Consider the following 21,446-nt stretch of genomic DNA (forward strand, 5'->3'; position numbering starts at 1 on the left):
ATATTGTCTAGTCTCCCAGTTCCTGCCGCAGAAAAACATCCCCACACCACCATGCTTCACGGTAGGGATGGTACTGGCCAGGTGATGAGTGGGGCCTGGTTTTCTCTAGACATGATGCCTGCTATTGAAGCCAAGGTCAATCTTTTTTTTATCATTCCAGATCGTTTTGTTTCTTATGGTCTTGCGAGTCCTTCGGGTACCTTTTTGCAAACTCTAGGCAGGGTGTCATGTGTCTTTCACTGAGTGGCTTCTGTCTGGCTACTCTACCTAATTGGTGGAGTTCTGCAGAGATGGTTGTTCGTCTGGAAGGTTCTCTTCTCTCACATCTGTCACAGTGATCATCGGGTTCTTGCTCACCTCTCTGACTAAGGCCCCATTTGCACTGTTTAGCCGACCGATCAGCTCTAGGAAGAGTCTTGGTTCCAAATGTTTTCCTATTACGGATTATGGAGGACACTGTGCTCATAGGAACCTTAATTGCTGCAGGAATGTTTCTGTATGCTTCTCCAGATCTGTGCCTTGATACAATCCTGTCTCAGAGGTCTACAGATTTCTTGGACTTCATGGCTTGGTTTGTGCTCTGACATGCACTATTAACTGTGGGAATTTACATAGATAGGTGTGTGCTTTTCCAAATCATGTCCTCATCTGAAACAAATCATGATATGTACAATGAAAATGAATGTAATCAATTTCAGAATAAGGCGAAAGTGAAGCATGAATACATGGAATTATTCTGGACATTTGCAAAATGGAAAAAAAAAGAAATTCAAACTTAATGGACACATTCAAAAGACTTCGGACTAACTGGGACAGATATAAAATAATGGACTAAACGTATATGACTATTTAAATGTTTTTATGCAAATGGTATTTTCCCCCTCAGTGTCATGTCCAAAAAAGTCGAAAAAAACATGCCCTTTTGACACATTATGTAAGGTTTGTGGACTTTGCACATCGCAAACCCAACAGAAGCTCCACAATTTACACACCGTCACTACCACAAATTGTGCACTGCATTGTTTTTTGGTCTACCTCTTTATCTTCTCGCCCCATTCTTGCATTCTCAATGCCTCCACCCTTTATCCAATTCAGAGCGCGTGTTTGCTGAGGAGGCTGTAAATGTCACACCGGCAGCTGTACAAACACAGATGATCCCCTGCTGCTGTCAATGCACTAAAGAAACCCCCCCTCCTCAATCACTTCATAGCCAACATTATCACAACGCAGTGACTCCCAACACCGTTGTCAGGGCACCTGAGTAAGGCCAAGTGGTGCAAGAAACAGTGCTCGCCCCAGGATTTTTTAAAGGGATGGTAGATATGCCTCATACGGGATTGCATTTTCCTCCAAGGGTGGTTTAACGTACCTTCAATATTTCCAAAGGTACACGCACCCTAAACATACTATTACATAGTGTATAGGCCTAAACACACATGCTGTATAGGCCTAAACATACTATTACATGGTGTATAGGCCTAAACATACTATTACATGGTGTATAGGCCTATCCACCATCAAGGAATTTGAACATTGGCTACCCAAAACTTAATAGAAATGATAAATAAACACAAAGACATAGCCATTTAAATGTATTACCAATGGACACTGTATAATACACAATAATGAAAATGTGTTTTAGCTAATGGTAGTATCATGCTGAAATCATTTGGATAAATCAACTCTTCTTGGCCTTTTCATCCATTGGACACAGGCAGCCTCATGGTCAAGATCATCAGGGTTATTTGGACCTCCAATTGCCAGGAGCATCTATAATATGATGCAGCATCTTTGTTGACAGGGAATTCCTTGACTTGGTCTTTATTCTCCATGAAGTGGAGAACTCCCTCTCACAATCTGAAATTGTGAGATGACCACATTGAGATAGTCTCAAGAGGATGCTCTAGTGAGAACCTAATGTTTCTTGTCAAAACTGGTAATTGTCAATTGCCTGCGTTTAGACATGCTGTCAGAATCACAGAAGCAGTACACGTGCTTTTGTCTCGGTGAGCGCGACTGCCTCTTACGGGGAGGGTTAGGGTTAGCGCCCCGCGCTCTAGCCCCGCGCTCTAGCCCCGCGCTCCCCCCGCTGGCCACAGCGGCACGGTTTTAGGGATGGTCTATTTTCTCCCCATGTCAAAACAGATGGCGGGCCATTTTGATTTATCATGAAAGGGAATGCAAAGCATACAAGAGTGTGAGGGGAAAGGTCCAGGGAAAAGTTGATGGCAGGATTGTACAAAAAAATATAAGCAGATGGTAACAGTAAATTATTATTTGAATGTGGTATGAATTAAGAGGTGGGTAATATATTGAAATGTGGATCATATTGTGATGGTTGCTCTGAAGATAAGCAAAATCAAGTATACCCTTTAGATACATTTTACAAAAAGATTATTGAAAATAAAAAAAATGACAAGTTATGTTGTAAACTTTCAAATAAGGGTATATGGTGATAGTTTAACACTTTTGTGATTCATTTCACTGACATTTGTCTGAGAATTGAATAATACGTTTAAAGACCTATTTTGACATTTGTCCGTTAGAATGACCTATAACAATAATAATATCATCTGAATATTGTTATCGAGATACTCCAATGCTGCAGGTGTGCAGTAGGTGTGTCCTATGATTGACATGTGAATGAACTACTCGGCTGTCCACACCACAAGGAAATGACTCAGATTTGGCGCAAAAAAACCCTCTATTATTCCTGTAACCTTATGTGGTGCAGACTGGTCGCAATGATTCTACCAAAGAACATTAGTATAAGTCATGTTGAATTATGAATTACCATATTTTCCAGACTATAAATCACACCGGACAATAAGTCGCACCAGCCAAAATATGCATAATAGAGAAGAAAAAACATATATAAGTCACCCTGGAGTATAAGTCTGGGGGTAATTATTTGATAAAATCCAAGACCAAGAACCGACATTTCATCTTGAAATGCATTTTAAAATAATAACAGATTAGCGAACATGATAAATAGGTTTATGTATGCTAACGTAACACCTTCAGCTACATGACACATTGACAACGAACTGTTGTAAGTGGTGTGTTAACGTAACATATTAACAGTTATTCAGATAACAAGTTTACAAAAGTATCAGTATTACCCCAAATCACTAAATCCATTGAATTCTTCTTCCTCGGTGTCACTTCTAAACAACTCCGCAAACTCCGGAGGTAGAGGAAGTGCCGATTCTTCTTCTGCGTCACTTAGAATCTAGAGCGCCCTCTTGTGGTTGTCAGTTTGAAAATAATCAACATGTGAAATGCAGTTGCCAGTGTGAAAATAACAAATAATATCACATATAAGTCGCACCCCGGCCAAAACTATTTTTAAAAAAGGTGCATTATTTGTTGGTCTCTAGCTAACATTTGGGCTAAACAATTTAGGCAAAATATCTCGATTGTGATCTTATTGTGGTTTTTCAAACAGTGCGAGATTTGCGATTTATGTTTAGAATTCTGTTCTATTTTCACATGTTATAGTCCTCCTGGTTCCTCCCCTCTGGGGGCAGGTCTCTATATTCCAAAACGCAGTGGGAGTTTCATGGTTAAATAAATGTCAATAAACTAGCACTAACTATTGAATACTAAATGAAAAGTATGTTTACATGGGCTGACATATGCTAAGGTTTTACTTTCCCCATATATGGCACTTAAAGGAATAATAGAGGATTTTTGGCGCGCAATCTGAGTCTCATTTCCTCGTGGCGTAGACAGCCATGTAGTTTTCCCACATGTCAAAAATTTCCTGCATCCTACTGCACACCTGCAGCCTTGTTCCCAGGATAGCAGCACGTTTCCCTGGCTGCGCGTGCGTGGTTGATATACCGGTGTGTGTTTAGCAAGTTTCTTCAGTGTATAGTACAGAATGACAACAGAGAAAGACTGAGTTTGAGCTGGCTCAGAAGAGACGCATTAGGTTTGATGGTAGGCGGCGTCTTGGAAACAACAGGAGGGGTGGTGAGCGTGCGCATTTAAAAAAAAAGGGACTAACAGTCGCTTGAGTTCTCAACTCAGCGAAAAATCCTTTAATATCAAAGGTAGCGTGGATCGTGTTGTGACAACTTTAGCTTTTGATGATAATGCCTCAATCAGGCACCTCTGCCACCTATACATTTAAAACAGATGGAAAAATATTCAGGTCATTTAATCTTATGCAGATCACTGTTTTGCATGTGTCCGACAGAGGAATGTATTTTATGTGTGTGCGTGGATGCTCTCACCAGCAGTGGCATTGCAAGGTCGGCAAAATAAACAAACGCGGCTCCCAAGGCAAACCCCACTGCGACAGGAACAAACGCGAACTGGCCGTACTTCCCCGAGTCCTCTGTCATACTGATAGCCGGAGCTAGCAACGACCAGTAGGAAGCAGCCAGCATCACCTGAAGGACACGGGTAGAGAAGAGACAAAGTTAACCAGGAGCAGTAATACTAGTCCAAGAGAAGAGACTAATTCTAGACAAGAACATTGTACGATTTATGAGGAGGCTCACAGTATTGTAGAAACAGTTATGCTTTACCCAGCTACTCTCAGCTCGCAGATCTGACGATTTTCTTCTATTTTTTGACAATAAAATAACCACAATTAGAAATAAACTAAATCAAATTACTCCGGCTATTAGGACTGAGAAAGTTGTAAAACGAGTGTCCCATAAAAATCCATCGATACACTAGAAATAAGATAGAGATAACTTCAACCCATTATGTATCAATTCCAACGAGATTCAGACTCAATATATTTGTATTACAATATTAACTTCCCAAAAATGAATGTCACAAAAATTAGTTACTACACTACTACACAAATATTTAGTGAGGACCCTCAGACAGTTTGAGAACTACAAACCAAATGTAGGGGTTGAGCCCCATAGCTGAGGTAGAAGTAAAGTAGTTTGGATTCACCAGGACAAATAGCTAAAGAAGAAAATTAAACTTAATTAAATTGAAATATATGTAGAAAACTATACGTAACTCACTAGGATATAATTTTTTGACGGCCCCTAAAGAACAACGGATAACAAATAGCCTATCTATCCATCTTTAGCTTCATCATGGTCAATTATATCTGCATTGTGCACTTTGTGAAGAAAAATAAAATCGGGCACATCTCGGTCCTCTTCAAGGACATTTATGAATGAATGGATGTTTTAATAAATCTTCTGAATGTTTTAAAGGGTTCATTTTATTTCATAATTTTTTTGTACTTGTCTTTATACTATACTATGTTTATTTTATTTAGCTGTAAAAGTGAAATGAGTAATATGTATTCATGTAAATGAATAGATAAATATATTAAAATAAAACAAACCCCCCACATTTGGTACAATACAACACCAAGCTCGCACTCTGGGTGGTCCCCAGTGTTTTACTTTTTTGACGATTTTGACAGGCGCAAGTGGCGCCGCGTCAGGGACAGAGGTATAAAGATACCTTTATATTGTTTATTCACGTAATGGTAGGTATTCCCTATCATTAGCCAGTCTAATCAATTAATTGTAACTCTCACAAACCTATTAACCACCACAGAGCTGTGCATGTCTCGTTGTTAACTTTATTCAACGTCACCAGTGTCCAGCTAACTCGATAATTAATTTGACAAGCATTATCATTGTTTCTTGGCTAATCCATCAATTTCATTTTAGACCTATGTATAATTATATTCATTGATCACTACCATTACAGTTAAGTAACATAAACTAACCCTAATCCTTTATAGTGGCCACCATAGACATTAGTTTGTTTTTATTTTTTTAAACAAATCAACCCAGGTAAGGGGAACACCAGAAAAAATAATGAATTTATGTAAATCCAAAGCTGCATTTTAAAATTATGTATTGTTTGGTTCCTGGTTGTTAGCACAAAGAAGGAGAGATGAAGAAGAGTGTGACACAGGCCAAAATTTCGAAAGTGCAGAGGACAATCTAGAACCAGGTGAGAAAGCTGATATTGAAAACGTTTAGCATAAATGTGCAATGCAAATCTGAAAAAACAAACTAACAACAAACATATAGACTGGTGAAAAATGCAGTAATTAACGATCTAAGGCACTGGGCAGGCATTAGACACCAGCTAACTCACAGAAGTCAGAATTCCAACGGGGACGGACGTTACAGAATCGAAATCACTATCTTAAAAGACAATAACTATATGGCGGCCCAGAGAGCGGATTTGGACCCACGAGAGAAAATTATAGCCTGAGCTGTATCAGCGGGACCAGTCTCAGTCACCGCCATGTTGGGGTCAGTAACTTCCGTGAGTTAGCTGGTGTCTGATCTAGACCCAACCAATCCACTAAGGGTATACAGGAAGTCGGCCATTTTGGATCAAACACTGACAAAAGTTCACCTCGACGTACTTTTGGCATGTCCAAACATTTTTCACAAAATCTATGAGCAATGAAATGTTGTAAATTTGAAGCTGATAAGCCTTCAGGTGTGGTCATCGTGAATTTTAAACAAAATCACAATTTTATATGAACATTTCTAATTTCTAAATTCTACATTTCTTTAAAATTTTTTTGGGTGAAAATTTTACAGGAGCGTTTGTGTAGATTCCCAAGCTCAATTAGATGGTAGTGGCTGTCTCCTAAAATGACTCTCTAGCGCCCTCTCCAAATTTGATTTTCTTTTTTTTGAAAGACAATCTATTTGTCGTGGACAACTGGTACATTTTTCAACAGGCATTTTGAATAGGATGAAAAAACGTACTTTGTCTTAAACGGTTGAACTTTGGCACACTTATTCTCTACATCACACTGAACATAAAAGGCAATCGATCTCTAACCGTGCAGTCGGGGGATTAGAGGCTCTTTGCGGTGGCTCGTAACCCGCAGTCCAAAGGGGGGGCCAGGGCCTTTATTGTCACGCACTGCTTTAATTTTTTTTTTTTTTTTTTTTTTTTTTTATTCAGTTTTGAGTTAAAATTACCTGACAAAATTCTAATTCTGTAAATATGTTCAGCTTTGGACTATGTTCTCCCTGGATTTTTGTCCCAGTTATATGCTGTTTTGCAGAGTTTATATTAGACCAGGATAAGTGCTAATTTTGATTTCCAGCAAGTTCATGCTGGGCTGGATTCTTCTGTCTTGATTCTGTCAAGATTTGTTTTGTTTTGTTATTGTCCTGATGCTGGTTTTGCCCTGGTTTTGCCCTGTAGCTCATGGTTTTGTGCTGGTTTTATACATATTTTTACACTGTAAGTAGATTATATGTTTTAACTGGTCTAGTGCTGATTTTGTCTTGTGCCCTAGACAGTGGCCAAAATATGTTCTTGTTGAACTTACTGGTTTTAGTGCAGGGTTTATCTTGATTAGACCTGGGATAGTGTAGGTCCTGCCATGTGTAATATAATTGTCCTATAAAGCCTCCCGGTTTAGTGTTTTTTCTCCTTGGTTTTACCTTTATATAGTCCTGGTTTATTGCTGGAGTTCCCTTGCCTATGTGCTGAAATTATTTAGCCTTGGCCTTGGGTTAGTATGTTTATAATGTTTTACCTGCCTTGTAAAGTAAAAACACACAAAAATAAGTATTGTCTATGGCCCACAACTATAACTAATATAATACAATCATGTACGTCTAAATTACATTAGTTGACTATTATTAAAGATGCATTTGTTGACCAAAAATACTCCAGATTAAAGAAATTTGCTATCATTTTGCTTAAAATTTCAAGGAGGAGAACCCAGAGATTGCTCCAGGGTCTGGTTCCACCCCTGGTTTGAATAATACCTGGAGGATCCCTGGTACTGCTATGGGGAAATACATGTGCCAACAGCATGCGCCATAATAAAATGCCTTTGTTCCTAACTTGTATAACTGAGATTGAAACAAGTAATATATTGCCCATTTTCAACTAAGTAATGTGTTAGAATACTGTGTTACTGGAAAATGCAGAGCTAATGCTACAAAATGACTCAACCTCAGTGAAGAATCTGCAGAGCTGAAAACACCACAAGGATCACTGGCCTCATGTCACATAAGCATTTACAAACAAGTTTCTTATTCCAAGTAATGCAAAATAATTCATAGCTACTGTAACAGGGTTAATTTGGCCTGTTTACAATACAGTCTGGTGACAAGTCCTTTATATATGTTTTAACACAACAATTAAATCCATGTTGGGTTTTTTCCCTTTTCTAGCTGTGAAGTTTCTGAGGAAGATAGACATGGCTCCCTTTCCATGGGTTCAACACTCAAAAATAAAAGAAACTGGGGAAGTGAAATGTTTTGGAAATGTTTTTAGTAGAACTTAATTATTTATTATTTGCTTATTACAGGTGAACTACAACGTTTACATGTAAATGGTTTACAGAATGTAAAAAAAAAATAATAGATTACTTGATTATTTGAAGAAAATAAATCGATAGCTGCAGCCCTACAGCCTACTTTCATCTGCATAATGGAGCTAAAATTGAAAAAAATCTGACCTAAAAGCGATTTTGAAAGACATAGCCAGCATTTGTTACATTTAGATTTGACTAATGTAACTCCCTGCTTACATCGTGTCCTATAAGTTCTTTAGAAAGCTTTCAACTGGTTTGAAATGCATCAGCAAGATGTCCATGTTAAAGAATCTGATGCAGTCTTTTCATTTAAAACCAGGCTTCAATTTCAGTGCTGCAACACAAGTAGATACAGAAGAAATGAACAGACAACACTCTTAATAGAAAACAACTCTTAGAAACAAAACTCCTATGTACAGAACCTCATATTCTTAATAGGGAATAGAGAAAAAAATATACAAAAATATTAATGTGGAAATGCGGCGCGGAGATGCCCAGTGGACTGTCAAGACGTGTCTGTGGTGCAGTGTTCGACGTTTCTTCAATTTTGCATTTTACACCCCTAATGGAGGTAGAACTTGTGCTGTACAGCTGTTAGGCATATCCCTGTGGTGTCGTTGCCAGTTCAAACAGAGCAATATTGTAGGCAGACTCTGCAGTGGATTTTGCTTGTTCTCGCATACACGTTTGCCACAGTACAAACAGTAGCAATTGGAATACATTTCTTTGTAGTTAGTTGTATGAATTCAAAACCGTTGGCATATCATTATGAAAAAAGAAAAAATAACCCCTCAAAGTACTTTCTACTTTTCAGTTAAAGGTCCCATAACATGCAAAATCGACTTTTCAGAGCTTTTAACCTTCTTACATTGCTATTTGTGCTTCATATATGTACCCAGAGTGTTTTTTTTGATTGATTCCCGCAGTTTTTAGCTATAGTACAGACTATCTCCTTTCCGCGACTCTCCAAACTGATGGGGGGTGGGTGCAAGACCGCGTCATAAGGGCAAGCACGCGTCACCAAAGTGAGTAAAAAGTACAGCTATCATACTAGATACTTTCAAAAGGTTAAGATACATATTTGTCTTCTGCATTTGACCCATCCTTCAATGCTACTGGGGAATCTCCTCAAGAGCAGTGGTCGCTGCCCAGGGACCCATCTCCAGATCTTTGTCCTAGGCTTGGCCAAGACTACCTTTGCTGGGGGATTTTACCTATTGTGCATGTTTTTTGTTGATCGGGAAAACCGGAGCACTCGTAGAAAACCCACCCAGACACGAGGAAAAACATGCAAACCCCACACAGAACCTGTAACCTTCTTACTGTGAGGTCAGAGTGCTAGCCACTCTGCCACCATGCCGCCCTAAAGTATGCACAGTGTCAGAATTGGGCATCAAGAAATGGTTTTGTTGTTTCTAAAGCTCCTTTTACATTAGTCTACTTTGTTCTACTCACACACTTAGCCACACTCAGCACTGAAAGGTGAGGGGTGAAGGTTAAGGTGAAGGGTGAGGAAGCAGGGGTAGTCTTTCAGGCTCAAACTTCATTATAGCTCACTTCCATTACAAGTGGTGCGCAGTGGTGCTATGTAGAACTGGGTTGGAAACAGCTATACTACAACTACTACATACTACATTATAACCATAAAACAGTCGGCAAAGTTGCTGCAGATCATATACTTCCTGTGCAGTTTATCAGCTGTGCATAAAGCAATTAACAATATCTGCTCTGTGTGCTATTTTTTTGCATGACTTTTATTTTGTACCATAGTGAAGTGCGCTGTCTTTTTTCTGTAGCATCGACTAATCTAATCTTTGTGGGGAGCTTAAAAATCTTGCAGACCACAAACAGCAGGAGAATCTGAAAGACTCTAAACACTATGTAGTGTGTAGTATGTTCACTGAAGATACAGTGATGTTCTGTTCTGCTGCTGCACACAGGAGTCTCATGAGAAACATTAAACTTTTACCCAATCAGAATCCCATAGTCTGTGGATTAAACTTTAGCCTGGTTTTAAATGAAAAGACTGCATCAGATTCTTTAACATGGACATCTTGCTGATGCATTTCAAACCAGTTGAAAGCTTTCTAAAGAACTTATAGGACACAATGTAAGCAGGGAGTTACATTAGTCAAATCTAAATGTAACAAATGCTGGATTAAACATTAAACTTTTACCCAATCAGAATCCCATAGTCTGTGGATGTCACATGCTTGGCCCGACTTGGTCCAAGGGGAAAGAAGGTACTAAAAACGTACTGGGTCTGAGGAAGTAACACTAAATGGAAATGCACCACAGCAGGGCTAAGAAGCACCGAGTAGAGTCAAGTAGAAACTAATAGAAAGGAGGTATACCGTAATTAGACAGATCCTTTCAGGGAACATGAAAATATATGTCTTATTGTCTTATTTCTAATTCGGGTGCTATTAAAAATAATTTATTTTTGAGTCACAGGCTATGGCCAATGGTGTAACATATGATTAGGAAATTACTTGTTGGAAAGAATACTTGTTGTCTGGTCACTGATTATAACCAATACAATAAAAAATGAGAATTTTTAAAGCTCATTTGAGAAGGTAGCCATATATAGCCATAATAAGTACAACAAATAAGGAAGCATAATTAAGCCCAATAGCTTTAACAAGCACCCATAGTGGTTAAAAGTGGGTCGGCACTCGATCATACACTCATAACTCACGGAAGTGACGAATTCGTTCCCGGAAGTGACAAATTCGGTGGCCCTTGTGGCGGGCAGATTACATGTGAGGTATATTTTCTGTCTTGCAGCAGTAAATTTCCAGATCATTTGGCTCAGCGCTCTGAACTCCTGCGTGCTATGCTGTAGATTTTCGGTTCGACTCCTGCACCCTTAATTTTTTTCATGTTTAAATGTTTTAATTTATAGATTGCACAGTCTAGTTTGTTAAAAAATATTTCCCTTGTCTCCTAACTACTACAAAAACTTAGGGTTAGGGGTAAAGGTTAGGGTTGGGGTTAAGGTTAGGGGTTAAGGTTAGTGTTAGGGTTAACCTTATTTTTTTTTATTGTGCTTTGGTCAAAAACAAAAAGTGCCCAACATTCAAGCACAAAACAAAATATACTACATGTGAAGTGGAACAGCCTGTAATGCAATGAAAAAAAGCTTTTTAGAGAGAAAATTATTGCCTGAGCTGGATCAGCGGGACAGAATTCGTCACGTCCGTGAGTTATGAGTGTATGATCTAGTGCTGACCGTTAAAAGTGACATATCATACAATAGAACAGTGATTCCCAACCTGGGGGGCAGGGACCCATATGGGGAGTGCTAGAGATTGCAGGAGGTCCCCAGAATGCAAATTCAATAGTAAAAATCCCATACAAATGATTGGACAATGGGTATGGGAACCTAAACAGCACAATACTAGTTAATTTGTCTGAAATAAAATCTTGCTTGTAATACATTTTTATCAAGCGATTTATTTGTTTTAAACAGAAGGGCTCGGCAAGCAAAAAGGTTTGGAACCACTGCCAGATCGCACATCTTAAACCAGTTTGACATCAACTTAACTGTGAGGAGCTTGTTTCAGCCATTGGAGGAGGTTTGTAAACTCGCATAATAAAAATAAGCACTCACAGAGATCCAGTTGTCTTCTTTAACTGTTTATTTTAAACAACAACAAAATATTCTCCGTGGTTGACTTTCTTTTTGTTTCTTTGTTGTCACAAAACAGTTTCTCCTCCTACTATCTTAGCTAAGACAATAGTGGCACCTTCCTGCCTCTACTAGGTGATAGATATACCTTATTTCAGGGGTAGAGAAACCACAATCTGCGTGAAATCATAGACATCTCAAAACTCAATCTCATTAAATGTAAAAATACTATTATATCTGAAAACAAATAACAAAGAATCATTACATTCATATTTTCCGAGAATAATTTAAACTGGCTCCAACAGAGCTCATACTCTGACAGATTTAAATCTGCTTTTCACATTTGCCCTTTGAGGTAATTGTTGTTGTAATTTCGGGTGCTACAAAATTAAATTAAATTGGATAATCAGCCAAAACACAAAATAACAACAAAATAAACTATAAGGATTTTGGCCAATATTTTCCCAACATTTCTGGTGGTTGTGTGTTTGTGTAATGTGTAATAATATTGTTATTTTTTACTCAAAGCTACTTTCTCAACAAAATGTTTTGTTCCTCAGAAATAACATTTCAAGATGCCATTATCTAGTTCGTTAGTCTCCGTTATCTACATTACCGTATTTTCCAGACTATAAGTCGCACCTTTTTACTTAGTTTTGGCCGGGGCGCAACTTATACTTCGGATAGATTTATTTCTGATATTTTTTGTTAGGCGAGAGTTTTTTAATTTGTTGTTTCACGGATTTTCCTTGTCATTTTTAAAAGGGGAGGACGGAATAAAATAAAAATACAATTTTATTTGATTATCAAATCACATTTCTACCATCCAAAATTCAGAGTTGAATTTAAAAATAAAATTTTATTCTAAATAATTTTCTTGAATTCTTAAAATATAGGCCCTACGCCCACCTCTCTACATTATCTACATAATTATAGTTATCAATGCAAGCTTCTCAGAAAATGAATCATCCCGTGACCAAACAAGTCGGTTTGATAAACTTTATTGAGTCTGGACAGGAACACAAAGTGTGCAATTAATGAAAATGGCTTATTGAGCTAGCTTAAATTTGGCCACAGTGATTTGATCCAACGACGCAGTTTTTTTCCCCACATTTTTCCCCCGCTAGAGTCATGACACGCAGCTCATCTAATCGGGACAAGTAGCGGTCTTACAATGCGATCAGAAGAGAACGCGTGACTCCACAGACGAGCTGGACATGTCCACATGCTACTTAAATGGCAACGACAAAATGATTCTGATAGAATCGATCAAGACGCGTATTCTTCATTTCCTCGTTCGAACACAACGAGTTCAATGAATGGGGAGCGCGAGCCGAAGCCACGCCCACCCCGCATCCTTCATGTCAATCTTCCGGTCGATCTCATGGATCTAGGAAGCTGTGAGGCGAGAGTTTTAAAGCTGACGTTCTGACGAACTCGGGGTAAGGCAGAAATGGTCGGAGGTGCTGGTGCAGAATACGTTTTAATAAAAAAAATTATGAGGTTTTGGCCAAAAAAACTTTGGGAAATCCGCAAAAACTGGAAAAATATCTTTTAGAATCTCCGATTTTGAAGTCGGCGAGCTCGCGAAATAACTTATTAAAAAACTCTCGCCTTATTTTCACACTAGCAACCGCATTTCACATGCCAACCACAAGAGGTCGATGAAGGATCAGACGATCCCTCATCTGCCTGAGGAGTGGGTCCAGTTCCAGTCTCCCTCGCGTCCGTCTGTCCGTCTGTGAGAGTCAGATCTCTCCTTCACTCTGGAACTCCTCCAGGTTTCTACTTTTTCCCAAGGAGGTTTTTTTGTAGTTTTTCCTGGCCGAGAAGAAGGGTCTAAGGACAGAGGACTCTGGGACATCGTCCCTCGCCACCACAGACATTGTCTGACTCCATCGCCACCACAGACATTGTTGATTCGGCCCTCAGAGGTGACTGTTGTTGTGATTTTGGGCCTTACAAAAATAAATTGAATTGAATTGAAATTGAAGAGGTGCTAAAGCGCCACAGGGACGCTCTAAGAGACAGAGAAGAAGAATCTGCACTTCCTCTACCTCTGGAGTTTGTGTCGGCAAAATCCTTTATTACAAATCATTTATAACAGACAATACACAGTTTCCACTGGTTAATACACGGAATCGGGGCATAAGTGACTGAATCTGAATCCAACATGGCGGCGACCGAGACCGGTCCCGCTGATAGGCAAGGCAAGGCAAGGCAAGTTTATTTGTAGAGCACATTTCATACACAAGGCAATTCAAAGTGCTTCACACAGCAGGAAAAATGCATTCAAATCACAAAGAAATTACAGAAACAGAAATACAATAAAATTAACTAAATTAAAAATTATCAATACAGAAATACAATAAAATTAACTAAATTAAAAATTAGGCCCTGCGACAAGTTGGCCACTGTCCAGGGTGTACCCCGCCTAAGGCCCGAAGTCACTCTGGGATAGGCTCCAGTCACCCGCGACCCCGAAAGGGACCAAGCGGTAGAAAATGGATGGATGGAAATTAAAAATTATCAATCCAACTGATTTTCTAAACTAATAAAATCACAAACAAAAGAGAAGAGTGCAAAGAAAAAATTGTTTCAGTCATATGCGCAGCTAAACAAAACTGTTTTTAGCTTAGATTTGAACATTGTCAGAGTAGAAGCCTGTCTCACATCTTCAGGAAGACTGTTCCAGGTTTTAGCTGCATAAAACTGAAACGCAGATTCCCCATGTTTTGTCCTGACTCTGGGCACCAGCAGGAGGCCGGTCCCTGAGGTCCTCAGAGTCCGAGATGGTTCATATGGCACTAACATATCCAAGATGTACTTTGGTGCTAGGCCATGGAGAGACTTGTACACAAGCAGAGCTGCTTTAAAGTCTATTCTCTGAGCCACAGGGAGCCAGTGCAGAGACCTGAGAACAGGACTAATGTGATCATACTTCCTGGTTCTAGTCAGGACCTGAGCAGCAGCGTTCTGGATGTACTGCAGCTGTTTTACAACTCGTTTGGAGAGGCCAGTGAGCAGGCCGTTACAGTAGTCTAATCTACTGGAGACAAACGCATGGATAAGTCTCTCTAAATCTGGTTTTGACACTATATTTTTGATTTTGGCAATGTTTTTTAGATGGTAAAAAGCTGCTGATGTTATTGATTTGACGTGGCTATTAAAGTTCAAGTCTGAGTCCATTATTACCCCCAGATTTCTAACTTGGTTTGTAGGTTTTAGAGCGAGACTCTGGAGGTGACCGCTAACACTTTCTCTTTGTTTCTGTGGGCCAAAAACGATTATTTCAGTCTTGTCTGAGTTCAGCTGGAGAAAGTTGTTTTGCATCCACAAACTGATCTGTTGGATGCAGTGACAGAGTGAATCTACTGGTCCATAGTCACCTGCCGATAGTGAAACATAGATCTGAGTGTCGTCTGCGTAATTGTGATAGGACACATTTTCACTGCGTATCAACTGACCTAACGGCAGCATGTAGAGGTTGAACAGAAGGGGACCCAGGACTGACCCTTGAGGCACTCCACAGGTCAGGGTCATGTGGTCTGAGACACAGCTACCAATTTCAACAAAGTACTTCTTGTCTTCCAGATAGGACCTTAACCAGTTTAGGGCAGTGTCACTGATGCCCACCCAGTCCTCTAGTCTCTGTAAGAGGATCCCATGATCGACAGTGTCAAAAGCAGCACTCAGATCTAACAGAATTAAGACTGAGGCTTTGCCCGTGTCAGTGTTCAGGCGGATGTCATTTGTCACCTTGACAAGAGCAGTCTCAGTGCTGTGATGAGGTCTAAAACCTGACTGAAAAACATCAAATGAGTTGTTTATTAAGAGGAAATCTGTGAGCTGTTGGTAAACAACCTTTTCAAGGACTTTGCCCCAAAATGGCAGATTAGAGATGGGCCGGTAATGACTCAGTACTGCGGCATCAAGACTGCTCTTCTTTAGGAGAGGCTTTATGACCGCAGTTTTCAAAGACATTGGGAATGTTCCAGATTGAAGCGACATGTTAACTATGTGAGTGAATGGTGCTAACAAACTGTTCAGCACAGACTTTAGAAATCTGGTGGGTAACACATCAAGGCAGCATGTAGATGAACTCAGACTGGTGATGATCTCATGGACAGTTTTGTCAGTTACTGGTGCAAAGTGAGTTAGCTCTAAGTGTCTTGGTGGTTTTAGGGTAATTTTTTGCATTGAGGGATTTATAGCATTTTTAATGCCCTGAACTTTGTCATTAAAGAATAATGCAAACTCATTACACTTGGATGTGGAAATGAGTTCTAACGGCAGCTGAGCTGGAGGGTTTGTTAATCTGTTTACTGTGGCAAACAGGACACGCGAGTTGTTACTGCAGCTTCCAATTATTTCAGAAAAATATCTTTCCCTAGTTCAACATAAGATTAGGTTGTACATGTTCAGCTTTTCTTTGTAAATCTCTTTTTGAACCTGGAGCTTTGACTTGCGCCATTTCCGTTCGGCCCTGCGGCACTCCCTTTTCTGTGCCCTGACCGAATCATCATTTCTCCACGGCGCCTTCTGCTTATTTTTAACCATTTTAGCCTTTATAGGGGCGATGGTGTCCAGAACATTCAAAACACTAGATGTAACAGAGTTCAACAAATAATTTACATTAGAACATGAGACATTTTCAAAGTTTATCATTTCCATAAACAGTGCACCTGTGCCATCACTTATGTGTCTCCTCTGAACAACTGCAGGACCAACCGGAGGTTTGGGAGAAACAGACCGGTCAAAGAAGACACAGAAATGATCAGACAGAGCAACATCAATCACATTAACATTTGAAATATTTACCCCCTTTGTAATTATGAGATCTAGAGTGTGTCCTTTGCTGTGGGTGGGGCCTCTCACATGCTGAGTAAGACTGAAGGTTTCAAGGACAGCATCAAGCTCTTTAGCGTTTCTGTCACAAATATTATCAACATGCACATTGAAATCACCTGTAATGACCAAACCATCCAAGTCTGTGCATTTGACTGAAAGCATCTCAGTAAAATCATCAATAAAACGTTGGCAGTGCTGGGGAGGCTTGTATAAAACAATGAAGAGAATGGATGGAGACCGTTTTAGCTCCATTTTAAAAGATACATACTCAAATGATGAAAACACCCCAAAAGACAACCTGCGGGTAATTATTTCATCTCTAAAGACAGCACAGACTCCACCCCCTTTTTTGTTTTCTCATGTTTCAGATTCAAACTTAAAGTTGGGTGGAGCAGATTCTATCAGAACTACATTTCCTGTGTTTTTGTCAAGCCATGTTTTAGTTAAAAACATAAAATCAAGATTATAAGAAGAAATAAAATTATTAATTAAGAGAGATTTGTTACATAAGGATCTGACATTTAGCACAGCAAGTTTCAGACTAGTTTCAGTGGGACTGGGCTTTATCTTTTCACAGGGAATATGAATCACATTTCTCAGATTGGGCCTGGCTCGCATTTTGTTTTTCCATCTGTGTGATGATGTGACTACAGAAATAGCACTAGGGGGGGGCTCTTTTTACATAGGGCCCCGGGTTGGTTTGATTTTTAATGTGACAATAAGTCCCGGCAACGCTGAGACCCAGTGCATCCTAGCTATGGGAGATACCAGGTGAAAGGCGAGGTTGGATGGGTGGTGGGGCTTTTGTAGCCAAGGAGAGTTTGGGACCAGGTGAGAGGCGAGGGGGGATGGGTGGTGGGGCTTTTGTTGGTGTAGTCGGCTTGTGCAGGGAAGAGTTGATACGTATTGACATAGCCCTTGCTATATTGGGCGTAAGTGGAGCCATCTTAATGCCTGATTTGATCAGACTTTCAAAATGGCTGGGAAGGGCCATGGGTGAGAGTGGAGATGAGAAGGAGAATGATGAATCTTTAGTGGGAGTAGATGTTGCAGGGGGAACCCAGGGCTGGTGTGAAGGCAGGGGCGATGACAGGGATGTTGTTGGGCTTGTCACAGATGGGTCCAAGGCCTTTGAAGATTGTTCCTTTGCTGGAGGCGGTGGAGGTGAATGTGGAGCAGCTGGAGCTGAATCCTTTGCTGGTGGTGGTGGAGCAGCTGCTGATGAATCCTTTGGTGGAGGCTGAGGTTGTGGTGCTTTTGATGTTGAAACATTGGCTCGGTCTCTGGCTGATGGAGCAGGAATTCTTCTCTCATTCCTCTCTTCTCTAACTATCTGCTCAGGACCCTGTCCAGGCCCAGTCCAATGCCTCAGAGCGTGGAGCAGGTTCTCTGTCAGCACCCTCACTCCACCTCTGCATAGGTGGGGGCCATTTCTCTTAAACAGGTCCTCTCGTTTCCAGAATAGATAGAAGTTCTCAATGTAGTGTAGTCCTCTAGGGGTACACTCTTTGGACAGCCATGTGTTCAGCTGAAGAAGCCGGCTAAACTTGTTTATCCTCCTGTCGATGTTTGGAAGAGGTCCACTTATGAATGTTTTGATTTCCATTTTATCAAGCACGTCGAATAACTTCAAGAAGTCTTTTTTCAAAACTTCAGTCTGTTCCCGCCGCATGTCCACTGCACCCACGTGCACAATCAGCTGTTTAGCTCCTCCATGCTTAGCCATAATATTTGGAAGGAGTGACGTTATCTCAGAAACAGTGGCGCTTGGAAAAGAATGTGTGTTTATCTTTTCATGCGTCACGTGACTTATCGCGCCGTCCCCAACTAAAACAATCTGCGTGACCTTGGCTCCTGGCACAGATCCTCTTCGCTGTATTTTGGCCACGTCATCTTTCCTTTTTTCATTTAATTCCATCTCTGAAAGTGGTAAAAATCTGTTGGTGAGCTGTATTTTAGGTGACTTCACGTTATCTTTGTATCGTTTAGGCTTTGCTCCAAGTTTGTTCCAAGAAACAGCCTGGTCTTTCTGGTTTTTAGACAGTTTTGGAAACGACACAGAGTCACTGCGGTTTAGGTTGAAAGTAGCAGTTTTTCTTGTAAAAAGTATGCTCTTCTTACCATCGGTTGACACAGGAATGGTATCGTGAAGAACTTTTTCAGATTCCAAAACAAATATCCGTGTTTTCAGCTCATTAATTTCTTGTTGATATTTCCGACAGCGTTCACAGTCTTTCTCCCTTCTTCTCCCGGACATGTCGCTGGCGTCAGATATGTCGTTAAAACTGGAAAAATGTTCTTAAAATCCTTGGTTTACTTGAAAAAGTCTAAAGCAAAAATGTTTGGAAGACAAAAACTGATTAAAAAGCAAAATAAATAAGGAAAGCAGCGATAGCAAGCGGAGCGAGCAAAAAAGCGTGTGCACTCTTCGGAAGCAGGATACAGCTCAGGCAATAATTTTCTCTCTCTAAAGTGGCTAGTATAGTCTGCTCAAAGATAGTGTTTGACAATAAAATAAATTAACCTAGCCCAGGGGTGGGCAAACTATGGCCACATCCGGCCTGACGGGCCTTTCAATCCGGCCCGCCAAGCTTGTCCAAGTAATTTTTTTTTTTTTTTTTTATTTTTTGTCTTCCTTTTTGCCCTCAGGCATCTGTCTGCACTTGTATCCTTAATAAATGTGACGTGAAATGAATTAAATAATAGATTCAATAGCCTATATTTGACAGAAAAGTGATATTTTATTTGATATTTTAATTTTTGGGATTTTGTTTTTTTACACCAAAAGGGGTGGGCCGGCCCTCCGCTACTTGCCTGGATTCGAATATGGCCCTCGGAGGAAAGTAATTGCCCACCCCTGCCCTAGCCCCTAACCCAAACCCTAAGATTTTTTAGTAGTTAGGAGACGAAGGAAAACATTTTTAATGTTTGCGCACCTGTTCATCTGATTCAGCCAATCTATAAATTAAAAAAGTTTAAACCCGAAAAAAATTCAGGTTCAAAGAGGGAGTTGAACCCAGGCTCTCCGGCATTCCACGCCACACTTGTAACCGCTGGGCCAACAAATCTGAAAATTCTGCACTGCGAGACGGTAACTATACCTCACATGTGATCTGGGTCGTCACAAGGGCCGCCATTTTGGATTCTGTGACTTCCAAATTCTGACTTCCGTGACTTATTACGGTATGATCTAGTGCCGACCCTGGAGTTTGGGGAGTTGTTTAGAAGGGACACTGCTCCGTTAGTTCTCCACCCGGCGTGCCTTCCCAGCTCTCTCACGACCAGAGAGTGCTGTGCGCTCATGTAACCCAGGTTATGTATTTCACAAGCGCCCATTCATAAATATCCAGGTAGCTTCCTGCTCAGTCTCCCTCTCACGGCGCGTTGTTGCAGCTGAGGTTGATCTGGACTGAGCGGCTCTGATATGATATGACTCTGATTACTTTGAGCGGTGGATTTTTTACTGTGGGTGATTATCAACATTCAAGTAGTTTGCCGCTCATGGTAATGTTTGTTCTTCCTCCCACTGTGGCTATGGCAGCTGGCATCTGGTCTGGACGAACGTGGCCCATTATCATCTACTACTTCTACCTTTTATTTAATCTGATTCAGCGGTGAGTAATACAAATAGTTAATTTAAAGTATTTACTCAACTCACTGCTCATCATTCTGTTTTTGAAGTAGTTATTTGTACTTTTCCGCGCAGTTAACGTCCGCCTTTTTTGTACTGAACTCCTGTAGCGGAGCAGCTTTTTTAGTTTTGTAATTAAAGACTCAAGAAATATGGGCCAAATTAACGAATTAAACACTATTATGTTGACTATTGTAACGTACTATGTTTAATTCGTCTGACGTGTTGTGCCACTAACTGGCTCCTGTTTTGTTTAAATCAACTGTTAATACTAGAACAGCTCGTTGTTTTGTAGTGACGCACCGCACATGCAACAAACTGTGCTACAGAGCTACAGATAGCTAGATAGTCTGCTGTGAGACTGTAATTGCGTTCCCATTTGACCAATTTAGTCCGGACTAAACTGATCCGGCTCAGTTGGCAGTCATCTTTAGACCAGATCAATTGACTGTGCATTCACACTTAGGAGCAAGACAGGGGCCGATTCGGCAATTACACTCCGCCGCCTAACGGACTGTTAGAGAGCAATTTTTAACCATTGCATATGTTGGCACTATATCATATCTCATATCTCCCGTCTGTATTGCTAACTTGGTGGACTACTTGTAGAATTCTGTAAAGATGTCTACACAACCATAAGGCACGCGTGAGAGTTCCCGTGCACATGCAGAGCAACCCGTAGAAGGAGACTCAACACTCAATTGCCGGTCTTGCTCCTGGCTGGTCCCACTCGCTCTGGAGCGAAACCGGAGCCGATCTCGCTTCTCGGCCGGAGTGAGTGGAACAACTAATACGTCAATTTCACTAGTGGGAACAAGTTGGAGCATACTGATCCGGTGGGAGTGGGAACGCAGCTTGTATTTTTGCTTTAAGTTTTTGGATCCTGAACATCCTTTGTTTGATTGTCGTTGTTTACCCACTGTAAATATTCTACTACTGCTTTGGGGACTGGGTGTAAATAAAAATCACTAGAGCAGTTTTTCGACAGCAATAATTTTTTCACGGAAGCTGAAACGAACCTGTGGCACCGAGGA

The 21,446-nt window shown here is 40.4% G+C and overlaps 1 protein-coding gene across 2 annotated transcripts in view; it reads right to left on the minus strand.

Moving 5' to 3' along the window:
* The window catches only part of LOC140369095 (zinc transporter ZIP11-like), a 117,749-nt gene that overhangs the window by 69,146 nt on the left and 27,157 nt on the right, over nucleotides 1-21,446 (minus strand). For both annotated transcript variants that reach the window (XM_072456338.1, XM_072456339.1), the window contains exon 4: nucleotides 4,242-4,400. In XM_072456338.1, the coding sequence (XP_072312439.1) occupies nucleotides 4,242-4,400 (159 nt within the window). The remainder of the gene's footprint in view (nucleotides 1-4,241; nucleotides 4,401-21,446) is intronic.

This window comes from Eucyclogobius newberryi, unplaced genomic scaffold (assembly GCF_026437365.1).
Source record: "Eucyclogobius newberryi isolate DKJ021-1_F unplaced genomic scaffold, fEucNew1.0.hap1 SCAF_20, whole genome shotgun sequence".
Classification (NCBI taxonomy): Eukaryota; Metazoa; Chordata; class Actinopteri; order Gobiiformes; family Gobiidae; genus Eucyclogobius; species Eucyclogobius newberryi.